Below are 13,201 nucleotides of genomic sequence, written 5' to 3' on the forward strand. Positions count from 1 at the left end.
GCGATGTACCCTAGGTTAATATTTTCAATCTCTGGATAGGGGGTTGATAATTTGGTCATACCTACTCCCTGTTCTTCTTCTCTTAGTGCTCCCCGCCTTATTACTGCCTGTCCACACTTGCCATGTTCCCTTATCACAGCTATACCTGCAGGAAATAAGTGTCCCAATGTAGAAGGAACTTTCCCTTCTACATTGGGACACTTTGGAGATATCCTATTGGCTTTATGCGCTAATTATTAATTTGCAAGATGAAAAAATTACCCTAACATATTAACTATGCATTATATAATTATAGGAAGCTAACACACCTGGGAACTCTCCATGTTTGACCCGGAGTCTCTGGGTAAAGTGCTTCTACCCCAGGTCTCCAGGTCACTTATCCAATCTACTTCCTATCCTAGCCTGGGGCTAGCTCTGTCCCCTCGTGAAAACACTAACCCAAAGGAGGGAGAGCTCCAGGTAGCCCGCCCTGGACTACAAACCAATAAATCTTCAAAATCTATCTTTCCATAGCATAATGATCCACTTTTTTAGTTTCTTCAGTAGAAGTTCTACTTGTCCCATATGGTTAATTGTTTTTGTACTTAATCATTTCTATTGTAAAAAAAAAACAACAAAAAAAAAAGGTAGCCCAGAATCCAAACGATTCAAAAATATAATAAACAAAATTCTAGATAGCATAACCTAAGCAAAACCTTAGATGATAGATAATAGCAGACACTATTTTTCAGCATGGGATTTTTAAGTGCACTTTCTCTCCTGAGCACTTCCTGTTCAATACGGTTCTGTAAACCTAAAAATGGGTGGGGCTAAGAGTAAGCCAAGCCCCTTTGCCATTATTGGCCCAGCTAAAAATTGTTTCACTCTTGCCAAATGGCAAATGTACGTCTAAGAAAGGGATATACAACCTCACTATGCACCAAATGCTTAAAATATATAACTTATTAGTAAAAATGCATGATTTTCCATTCCAGTGGTGAAAAAGTCAATAACTAACACTCACACGAGGTCAACTCTTATGAAATTAACATAAAATGCAATGACTTCTGTGAACAAAAGATATAAAAGGTTTGAACTATGCGAGAGAATAATTTAGCAGCTAAACATAGGACATCGTAAAAAAAATATTGATTTCTAGATCACTTAATTTCGCTCTTGCACATGTTTTCTCTTTACTAATATTGTATTAACATACATTAAATTTCTAATATAATAATTATAGCAAAAAAAAAAAACTGATTTAATGCCACTTACCAGGATCAGGAATAATGAGCTGTGCATACGTCTGAATATTACCAGCTTCATTTTCAGCCACACACTGATAATAACCTTCATCTGATTTCACTAGTCCTAAAATACGTAGATTGGTCCCATCCTAAAAAATAATAAAATAATATAATCAAATATAACATGCCAAAAAATCACCGTAGTAAAGAACTGAAGCAGATATATGAAGCAAAGCAATTACCATGAAAACCAATGAAATTCTGCTTAACAAAGAACGCTTCTTTATTAAACTTGGGTAAGCCAGATAGCGGTGGTAATAGCCCTTTAAGACCCAAAATCTGATTTGCTCCGGTCCATACTCCTTATTCTTGACAAATTGGCTGAACCAGGCACATTGGGCTCAAGATAAGATGGGTTCATGTAGCTATAGTCTTTTTTTTTTTTATCCCTTAATGACAAAGCCCATACATGTACGGGCTCAAAATGCATTGTTTTCAATGGGTTTAGGGACAGCCCATTGTCCTTAAGGGGTTAAATACTTGGGGTGGTTGTTTTTAATGTATATTTGTGTCCATTTTGCATCGACGTCAATGCATCTTATTGCATGCACACAATACTCTCTTTAGTTATTGGAGTTCGAAAATTTGTTTTATGTCTAATTTTCCTCCTCCTTTGTACATGTGCTGTAATTCTCCCTTTGTAATCAATGGAAGTAGCGGCATTTCCAAACATTATTCTAAAGTCTGTGATAAAGAAGTCTCATTTTCTAACCCCAATATCTTAAGTAACATGAAACCATGGCTGGAATGTTCCTTTAAGGCGCGAGACTGTTCCCCACTTAGGATAGCGGGTTTGTAATTACCAGCACCCACCAGAAGAGGGCATCAGAAACACAGAATGCTTAGTGAGAACTTGAGTTGAGAGCCTATGTCTATATGGTATAGAAAAGTGATCTATAGATGGCTTTGGCCCTTTAGAGAAAGGGCAGCGATGAGGATAGATAGACCTTAGGATTCAATATTTCGGCATTAATACCCTTTACCCACTATCCAATATTTCTCTTAATATGAAGCGCCATTAAATGCTTCCAAGGATTCTCAGCAGTCTAGTATAGAGATTAAATAATAAAAATGTTTAAAAAGAGGCAGATAAAAAAAATACTATGGAGGTTAAAAGCAGTACAAGGATGGTATGAACTCTTTCATTGCCAGAGGAAGCAATGCTTTGCTAGCGTGCTTGGGACTCCAAGGGACAGAACGCTATTAGGCCGGGTGTCTGTTCAATACCGTATCTCGGGCAGAAATTGTGTCTTCAAGCAAAGTGAAATATGAACTTGTCAAGTGTTCAGCGCACTGGTTTAGGCGCTCATTGTCCCGATGGGAAAATCTCTGCTGTGAAAGTTTAATGGAAAATATTTTGCTGATGGGCAGACCTTTGAAATAAATGTCTACGATACAAATGTATGGCATGTTTAAACACTTGGACTGTTTCCAAATCTCTTTTTTCTCTATTCTGTATTTATATATATGTGTTTCTGTATTTATATATAAGCTGTTTCTAAGAATTCTAAAATACTGGTAGGGTTCTTTCACTTTTGAATAAATATTTTTTTTTTTATCAAAAAATATTTCTAATATTGGCTCCTCCATAATTACGTTATTGAATATAGCCATGTTCAGGGGAGGGCAAGGGGGTGGATTTCAGGCAACAGTTTGAAGCTTTATTGTCTGTTTCACATGCAATTCCACATACAGCCACTAGGGCCTTTAAGGAAGAATTTACTCATTGACTGTATCATTTCTGTGTTCCTTCTATCTCTGTTTATGTATTCCCTTACTGTTAATGGTATTAGATCACACTTAATAGTAAACAAGGAACACAGCTGTCTTCTAAATATGTTTTGGGCTACTTTATTATTAGGCCACTTGGCTAGAACTGCCCCCCCCAGCATGAATGTTACAAGCCCCCCCAACCTTGTTAGTCCAGTGGTATAAATGCAAAAAATAACTGTTAACCTACATGCATTTCCACAAATTTCTGATTTTAATTCCTCTGTTTAGCTTTGCATCCAGCTTGATAAAGGGACACTGATAAGCACAAATTAAACATTAGTCCAATAAAAAAAAAGGTATTTCCATAATAAAATAATATTTTTGTCATAGGAGAAATATTAATCTGTTGCTTTTTTTTTTCTTGCAAAGACTTAGCCACTCGAGTGTAAAAAATGTATATTAAATACATATTAAGGATTCTGTGTAGGTTTTATCATAAATTAAACATTTCTTCACCCATCTGGCACTTTCATCTCTACAACCAAATGATTATTAGATATCAAAGATGGAAAAGGTTCAAATTGATATTCGCAAAGCTCTAATTCTGTCCTTCATATGAAAAAGAGCATATAGTGTTTCTCGTGTATTGAGTACTCTCTAAATTGACCTTAACTGTGTCTACAGGGGATGCTTTATTGCAGGCATATTCAATTTAATATGCAGTCCTCATTTTTATAATGTATTCTCTATTACTATTTTCACGGCACTTGTATTAAAAAGCAGAACATGCTTTCTACAAGTGAACATATTCTAATTTTACTATAAAATAATTTATCAAATAATGTAATATTTTTATATTTAATATAAAATAATAAAAATATTCCAGAAATATTTAATATAATTACATGTCTGCATTGAATGTAATTTTCACATAAGCAGCTAGGAAAATGGAGACGGATGATTAAATACAAATAAAATGTAGGTGGTCTATGTGATCTTTCCAATAAATAAATTACCAGCCACTCACCGATAACCTGTTCATTAATAAGATTGTATATTGAACAAGAAGTCTTCCATTGAGTCTTGAGGAAATTAATTGTCACTTAAAGCATTGAAAAATGTTTCTTTACTGTAAGAGCAGTAAAGATGAGGAATCCACTCCCTACAGACATTCAGTGGATGCCATTAAATAAAGGATGATAGGGTGATTTTTAGCAGAGAAGAATATACAGGGATATAGTGGGTTTATTTTTTTTGAATCTAACGAGAAATCAGAGGCAATTTTGATGTCAAGAAGGAATGTTTTCCCTTTTTGAGGCACAATTGGAAATCTCTTAAATATGGAGTTTTTATGTTCTTCTGGATCAACGGAGGGGTGGACCTTGATGGACCTGGGTCTTTTTTCAATCTAAATTATTACCTACCAGATTATTTTTTGGATTCCCAAAAATGCATCATCCATACAAGTCTAGAAAAATGAAGAATTTGACCATGTATCCAACATGTGACTTCATAGCTACACCCTGATGTTTCAATAATTCTAAAATCAATGACAAGGAATTAAGAAAAACCTTATAACATCAATAAAATAATGCAAATTTATATGAAGTTCTTTTTTTGTGCAATTATACATCTCTTTTCCTAGTAGCTAACGGCTATTGTGTGTTTTTTTTGTTTTTTAAACCAGTAAATTAATTTTAAAGAGTGCGTTATATTTACCACTATCTGGAAATAGTCGCTGGGAATGACCACCTCTCCGTTTTTCGTCCACTTCACGGTTGGCGGAGGCTTTCCAGACACGGCGCATTCAAACTCAACGTCCATGCTCTCGTAGGCGTAGAGGTTAGCGGGGTGATTTCGAAACCGCGGAGGAACTAAACGTATAAAAAATATATATATATAAATAAAAGTACTTACTTACAAAGTGTAGACATATTTTATAGTATTACGTGCCATTAAAAATATAAATTACAGCATAGGGAAGGCAGCCCTGAAACATCCCATATCGCCTTCCCCATCTTCCAAGATTGTACTTTGGATAAAGAAAATAATCTTGTCATATATAAGCAATTCTATTTAATCCTGATGGAAATATGGCTGAAAGGGCTCACCATTGCCTTGCAGTATTGATTCCGTTTCTTATTTATGTTTTTTTGGGGTTTTTTTTTACAATTTTACAATTTAATCTCTATATAAATTTAAACCCATGCGTCGGGGGAGGGATTCTTGCCCACAGTATACAATGTTTGAAACATTTTATCTTCGGCGAATATGCCTCTTTTTTTTCGGGGGCTAATTATTACAAAAGCAATGAAGTGACACATAATACACGGAAATCCGTTGAGGCTGTCCCTAGAAGATTATCCCTGAATTCTTGGATTGTGAAGAACTTGCATTATTAAAGACAATCTCTGTTCCAAAAACGCCGCTGAGATAGTGGGCAGAAAAGATCAGCTTAGCATACATTAGAACATAATGGATTACAACGCAGCCCTTATTGCAATAAAGTGAACTGGCGTACGAAAGCTTTGACGGTCGTATATTAATATATTGTGTTATTACAGTAATATAAAGTTGTCTTTGTTACAATTTTGTCAACAGAGCATAATATAGTCCATTTTCTGATCAACAGTTAAAAGTTCATTAATAATAATGACTACGAGTATTAAAGGAGGTGCGTTTAAAGGGTTAAAACGCAGAACAGGGTAGGAGAACTTATGATCATGTAATACATCTCACATGGATGTACAGAGGAAAAGAAGAAAGAGGATTGGGTCCGTTAAGGAGGATAAAGGTAAAATTACTAAAATGCAAGATTAAATATAGGAAGATAAGGAAAAAAAAAACAGAAAGCATATAACATCTTTACAGAAGTGCAAAAAAATCATAACGCTTAAAAGATTATTATCGACAGAATGCTGCTATACATTTACTAATATATCCAAAAGCACGATAATTATTGTACAACGTCCATGTAATGTGTTAGTCTCTGGGTTATGGAATAAAGATTATATATGTTTTTAAGATGCTCAGCAGTGCTAAAAACAGCAGGGTTAAGCAGACCTGTACTGGCAGATACCCAGTGGGCCGGTGGCCGGTAGGGTACCATATATACCGGTACTGCTGGAAGATCAGGCCCTGCAGTGTGCGGCCACCAGCCGATGCTGTCGTATTTCATTTGGCGGCCTCTGGCCTTAAAGTGCCAGGGCTACTTAGTCATCCCCAGTAAGGCCCTCGGGTGCAGTTGAGACCTTACACCTGCATTCAGGGAATCATTAATTCTTCATCAGTTGTGACCCTGTTCCATAATTCCTAATACTTTTCTCAAGAATAATTATTTCCTCGTGTAACATTTAGCCATTATTGTTCCATACTGTTTGCTAGGAACACTAAATTGTCATGTGACACAAAAGCAGGAGCTTAGTCGTTGGTCTCATCTTAGATTCAGGAGCCATATGCCTATCCCATGCATGTTTACATTCCCTCACTGTGCTACCATTTCTACTGGGAGGCTGTTCCACTTACCCACCACCCTCTCCCCACTTCATTAGTCCTCCACTGGTATGCCGTATCATTTCATCCAAAAGCCCATAATATGAGAATATATATATATAAAAAAATATATGTACAATTAAAAAGTTAACTTTTCTCATTTTGAACATTTTATAGCGCATGCAGTAATATTTCCATTTATCTAGAATAACGGAAAGACCTTTCCCATATTCTTTTTATTGTACGCAGTTAAACAGAATTAATGTGAGCTCAAAACCTTGACGCCATTATGTCGATTGTTTCCAAAGGTTTCTGACAAAGCTCGGAATTCTCACAAAATAGATTAACGCTTTAAACGTACTTTTATTCTACATTGGGCCAAATTAATTTAGATCGGCGGAACCCGCTTACTTTACTACCCACAATCCCAAGCAAAAAAAAAAACTTATCAAGAAGATAAACTCTTAATATCGAAACCTCCCATCCCTCGAATATGAAACACCGTTATTTTATTTCACACAAGAATGAATTCTTATGAGTTGTGCCTGAATTATGAAAAATACCAAAACGCGATAAATCAGATAATAAAACAGCAAAGAGAATAGGGATGGGGACAATCTCACGTGAAATCAAATTACATTGGCAGCTCCGGGCTTCGGTAAAAAAAAGTTTTTGTTGATTATTCTCTGTCATGTTCACTGAATTTCTATATTAAGTATTTTTTATACGCGCATGAAGCGATAATAAAAACAGCATTTGTTTTTAATCAGGGGCTACCATCTCGGTTCTAACTAGACAATAAGGGTCAGAATTAATTATGTCTAGAATCTTTCGTATATAATATTGTATTATATTGAATAAATAATTTAATATATAGTATTATATATTTCATATATAATATTTTATGTCCATAAAATAATTTATTGACCTTTAGCCATTAAAAGATGTCTGGCGTAGGTATAAGTGGTAACGTGGTAAGCCAATACATTAAATAGGAAGAACCGTGTATCTATCATTCAAAAAATTCAATAGAAAAGAGAAAATAGAACTTTGCTCACCCCATATTATTATTATTATTATTATTTTATATAGCGCCCTCATATTCCGCAGCGCTGTACAGAGGGTAAACAGGACATAACAAGTAGTGGATAACATAACAAGTTGGACTTACAGAAAGCAAAGCAGGGCCCTGCACACACAGGCTTACAATCAATTACTGCTACCTTCTATAGGCCTGCATGTCTCAATTAAATAGATTTAAACTGAATTAGAATATAAGAAGAAAAACTGTCTAATTTTCCATATAACCAAGTGATTTTCCTGTTTCAGAACATGTTTTTTTACACCAGTTTCAATATCCTTGTTTGGAAATGTTACAGTATAAGTGGAGAGAGGCAACAACTACAGGGGTCGCATCAGTCACAGCTGTGACGGGGCCCGGGGCTACCCCTGTGAACACTTGTTCCAGGGCCCTTCCGACCTGGAGCGCATGTGTAATTGTGTGTGTGGATGGTTGTGTAGGTGTTTGTGTGTGAGCAGGGATGTGTAAGTGGAGTGAGATGGAGTGTGGGTTAGAATGAGTGTGAGTGTATGAGTTAGTAAGTATGAATAAGTGTGTTTAATCTGTGTGTGTTTACAGACGTGTGCCAGAATGGAAGGCAAGGGGCAAAGTAGGCACAGACAAGTTGTTTGGGGCCAAAGATGGCACAGATAAACTGTTTGGGGACTGAAAAGTTGGAGGCCAAGATGACACAAACAGGCTGTTGAGGGAAAAGGTGGTTTAGGATGGCACTGATAAGATGGTTGGGGCAAAGGCACTCACAAGCTGTTTGGGGCAAAGGTGGCTATTTTCACCCTACGGGCCTGTGGTTTCTAGTTATGACCTTGGATAGATGTTTAACCAAATTGTGGAGATGACGATGAAATATTTTCACTACATTTCAATTTTTTTTTAAAAAACCCAACACATTTTGTCCATTAAAACAAATTAAAATGGATGGATGAGAAATCCAGCACAGACGGGGTTAATGTTGTAAATGACCACTGTAGCTGGAAATGGCTGATTTTTTATGAAGTACCTTCATAGGCCCTTTATCACTCCCATCACTCCTGTGTGAACTTTGGAACAAGGTCCATGCGAATGATCAGCTGGCTACCGTCATTGATCCCTGAAAATTCTATTGTAAGCGCCTTCCCTACTCACTCCCGCTATACGGAACGGTCAAAATCTTTGTTTACACTTAAAACCGCGAGGAGCAAGCGTAGCCTTAAAACGTTACAGATAACAGCAAATTCATAAGAAGGTAATCAAATTAGTCGAATCGGAAACAGAGTCAGTGCTCTGTGACAGAATAAATTCTATTTGTAATTAGAATTGTCCCGTAGTAGTTTAATATATGAATATTGTTCTTCGGTATGTTGGGAAAAGGGTAATTCAATTATGTTTCGTTACGATAATGTTAGAAGTTGTAATTTAAGTGAAATTGCTCTTCTGCGTCAGGCAGGGAAACGGACAATAAATAAACAAATAAATAAAAAAAAAAAAAAATATATATATATATAATTTTTTATTTATTTGTTTATATATATACATGTATATATATATATACATGTATATATATATATATACACATATATATATATATATATATACTTATATATATATATTTATATATATATATATATATATATATATATATATATATAAGGACAAGTACACAGAAAGACACGTTTGACCTAATTCTGCCTGCGGCTGTTTCTGTTCTACAAATTCTGAATATTTCTGAAGGATTTTTTTTTTTGCTCTTTATAGGGTCAAAATTACCCAGATATCCATTTCAGAACATCAAACGCAAAATATGCTTAGCGCAGTATACATGAGGTTTGATGGTTAGGTTACCAACACAATCTATTAAAATACAACATATGCCAACACCCGTACCATATGAACCTGTCCACAGTTGTAGAAAACATTTATTTACACCTCATTTGTCAAATGTGAGTTCATATTTGCGTATTTACCAACATCAACCGAAATTCAGTTTTTCTATTCTATTCACGTTGATCCGATTACCGGTAATTACCATTATGTTGGCTAATTAGCATTTGTGCCTGTCTGGTAATGTCACAAAGTAGCCAGGCCATGAAATGTCTTGTGTGCTACAGTCAGCCTTTCTAGAAGTCCCATTAGACCTCTCACTTAGCCGGTCTTCTATTAACCTTTTGTCAGCGCCGCTGGCATTTAAAGGGTTAAGCGCCAAGGATTAGCTGAAAGTGCACCTCTGTAGGGAAACGTTCAATAACTCCCATGACTCCTCTCCGGCTAACATAATTACTGTATCCTGTATCCAGTACCAACCCCGACCTGTTCCAATAAAGCGTTATGTGACCTTACGGTGCAACTCCACAAATTACTTCTCATATTCTTCACCCTGAGACAGCTCCTTATGCCGGCCTAGCTTATGTTTAACCATTGTTTGGATGTGGGTATCATAAAGCACCATTTTTTTTTTTACACAGTTGGATAAAAAGCCCCAAAATCTTGTTTAATTCCCTAGAGTTAATTCTTTTTTTCTTCTCCGATTCATTTGAGTTGTTTTTCTCTCTGTTTTTTATTGAATATCATTTGATTTTTGTCATTTTAAAACCTTAACATTAAATTGGAATGCCCTCTGCCCTCCTTAATATAATTACCTGTGTGAGTACTCCGTATTGCCTTTATATCTCACTTTAATACCTGGGGGCCGGACACGGCACACAATCACATGTTTCGCAAGCACTTTTTTGTTGTTTGGGCATACATGAAATAGATTTTTGTCACAGTTTAAATGGTCCCATTGCAAGGTCTCAGTCTTCTGGCTACAGACTCGGCTTGTCTTATGGTTACCCGATCATCTCCTGGCTACAGACTCGGCTTGTCTTATGGTTACCCGATCATCTCCTGGCTACAGACTCAGCATGTCTTATGGTTACCCGATCATCTCCTGGCTACAGACCTCGGCTGGTCTTATGGTTGCCCGCTTGTCTCCTGGCTACAGACCCCAGCTGGTCTTATGGTTACCCGATCGTCTTCTGGGTACAGACCTCGGCTGGTCTTATGGTTACCCAATCGTCTTCTGGCTACAGACCTCTGGTGGTGTTATGGTTACCCAATCGTCTCCTGGCTACAGACCTCTGCTGGTGTTATGGTTACCCGATCGTCTTCTGGGTACAGACCTCGGCTGGTCTTATGGTTACCCGCTCATCTCCTGGCTACAGACCTCGGCTGGTCTTATGGTTACCCGCTCTTCTCCTGGCTACAGACCCCGGTTGGTCTTATGGTTACCCGCTCGTCTTCTGGCTACAGACCTCGGCTGGTCTTATAGTTATACTTAGGTCATGTCTACGGTAAGGCTGGGCTGTGGCGCCCCTTCTGCTCCATGGCTCCATTAACCATTACCCCAGTGAGGCTGGGCTGTGGAGCCCACCTCTGCTCCGTGGCTCCATTTACCATTATCCCATTAACCATTACCCCAGTGAGGCTGGGCTGTGGCGCCCCCCTCTGCTCCGTGGCTCCATTAACCATTATCCCAACCCTTGGTACACAACTATACCATTTAAAATGGTAGAAGTTTCCTCTTAAATGCAAGCCAGACAACTAAGACAACACACTCTTATCACTTATGGTAGACGATGCACGTCTCATAATGAATAGTCAGAATGGTTACTATCTAGCTAAAATATATCATAAAAGCGTCTATCATATTTTTTTAAAATTCGTAACGCAAAGAGCAGTATTTCCCAGATTGTTGTTTCATGTAAACGTTTCACAATGGATTTCCTCGATGGAGCAACTTTGTAATTAAATACAATGAAGCATCGTCGGCTCCGTATAGATCGCATTGTTCTCAAAGAACGAAAATACTCTGCGCAATAATGAATAGGAGAGCAGTAAATTATACAAAGGTCAACGGCTCTTCTTTCCGCAACTACTGTTCTTGCAAATCATACGACACTCCGAAGACCGCGTAGCTCGGGGTAATTTATTGACCAAATACTATCTGAAGTGTGGACAATGTTACTCATCGCTCACTGTCCATTTTATAGCTTTGGTTAGACTGAAACTAAAGCTAATTGGGAATTTGACCAATGATACCAGATATGTGAGTAATTGAAAAACAATGCCCTTGCTGAATCAGCACATTTTTTTTTTCCACCGATGTGTTTAATGTAAAAAAAATGCTTTTCTTAGTTTTTTTTTTTAACCTATCAATGTATCGATTCGCAGAAAACGGTCACTTTTTAGATTATCCCTGATCATTATTCGTATACCTATACACAACATATTACTCTTTTATTAATAAAAACAATATATATATTTTTTTTTATTATTGTGCTGAAGGTGGCAGCTGCTATACCTCGGGGATGTCACATGTTCTAATCTAAGCGGACACCTTGAGATAAGAGTATTCACAAAATAATTTCACATTTGTAGCCAAATGAACACGGCAAACGACTTGAGGATGTTCGAGCTGGTTACTCATTCATCTTCATGTGTATGGGGTGGAAAATAACCATTTTCAAAGGATTCAGAGAAAAATGGAGTGGGAGGAGCTATGTCTTGCCCTGGCCTCCCTGTCAGCATTTAGTCTTTGAGGATAGGATCTTAACAAATTCCCGAAACAAGTTCATGTCAAATTTCAACTCCTTCCGGTATCTCTTGGAGGTGTCCATGCAAAGCTTCTCATGAATATTTACTGATATCTCTTTCTTTTTAAGACTGCATCTTTCAGAAAGGATCCTAAACTTTCAACCACATTCAATGAAGCAGACGAAGCTCCAAACCATTCAGAGCCTGAAAAAGAGTCGATTGGGCTTTGGCACAACAAATCTTGCCATGAAGAAAAAACACTCTTCATTTGTATCGCGTGTGTCTCAAACTTAAATGCTTTGCTTCTACGATGATCTCTCTAAGATATTGTCCATCACACAATTCTCCTGGTTCCTTAATGATCCACCTTGGCCTTTGCGCCGTGAAACACTTCGTGAACACTTCTTCGAAATCGCTCATTCTATACTATTGATAGTCGATAGACCCCTAGCAAATAGTTCTTTTCCACCCTGTGTTTTAGAACAGGACATAGTCTTCCAAAATTCTAAAGGTCTAACCAGCGTCTTCACGCCAGATATTGAATTCCCTACCGAACAGTTTAGCCAGAAACTGTCTTCTTAATAGAATTTCTTAATGTTATGATGAGCAGATCATTTAAAATGTTGGCTAAATATTTTATAACGTATGGCATCCAAATTATCTTCCCTTAATTAAATACCTGTCTCCTTTGTGTGTTTTATAGATAAGTGTGATTAAAAAAAAAAAAACACATTTTAAATTCCCAAGCAGATCTGCCATTCATTCAAAAAGCCCACATTTATTTTAACTTGTTAATAAAATTGGAGTTTCGAAAACACAGTTAGAATTAAGCGGATTTTACTGTCTAATAAAATTCCTTTTAGCTAAAATTGGCATCAATTAGTTGGCTTGCCATCCATTACTTTTGGGAAGCGTTGGATCTTTGAGCAACTTTTTGACTCAATTAGTAGCATATAAAGTATCCGTATGTTCTAGTTATCAAAATTTTGTCTAAACAAGACCTAATTCCATTGGATTAAAGGAATAAAGGGCCAGATCGGGGAAGAGTCAAGGCTAGCGGTCGCTACAATTGAAAGAATAC

General features: G+C 36.9%; 1 protein-coding gene across 1 annotated transcript in view; it reads right to left on the reverse strand.

The window, feature by feature from the left end:
• The window catches only part of DCC (DCC netrin 1 receptor), a 299,985-nt gene that overhangs the window by 108,203 nt on the left and 178,581 nt on the right, over positions 1 to 13,201 (reverse strand). Inside the window, exons 6-7 of the mRNA XM_053448217.1 lie at positions 4,719 to 4,873; positions 1,255 to 1,375 (exon numbers count right to left, since the gene is read on the reverse strand). Of these exons, the coding sequence (XP_053304192.1) occupies positions 1,255 to 1,375; positions 4,719 to 4,873 (276 nt within the window). The remainder of the gene's footprint in view (positions 1 to 1,254; positions 1,376 to 4,718; positions 4,874 to 13,201) is intronic.

Source organism: Spea bombifrons, chromosome 1 (assembly GCF_027358695.1).
Source record: "Spea bombifrons isolate aSpeBom1 chromosome 1, aSpeBom1.2.pri, whole genome shotgun sequence".
Taxonomy (NCBI): domain Eukaryota; kingdom Metazoa; phylum Chordata; class Amphibia; order Anura; family Pelobatidae; genus Spea; species Spea bombifrons.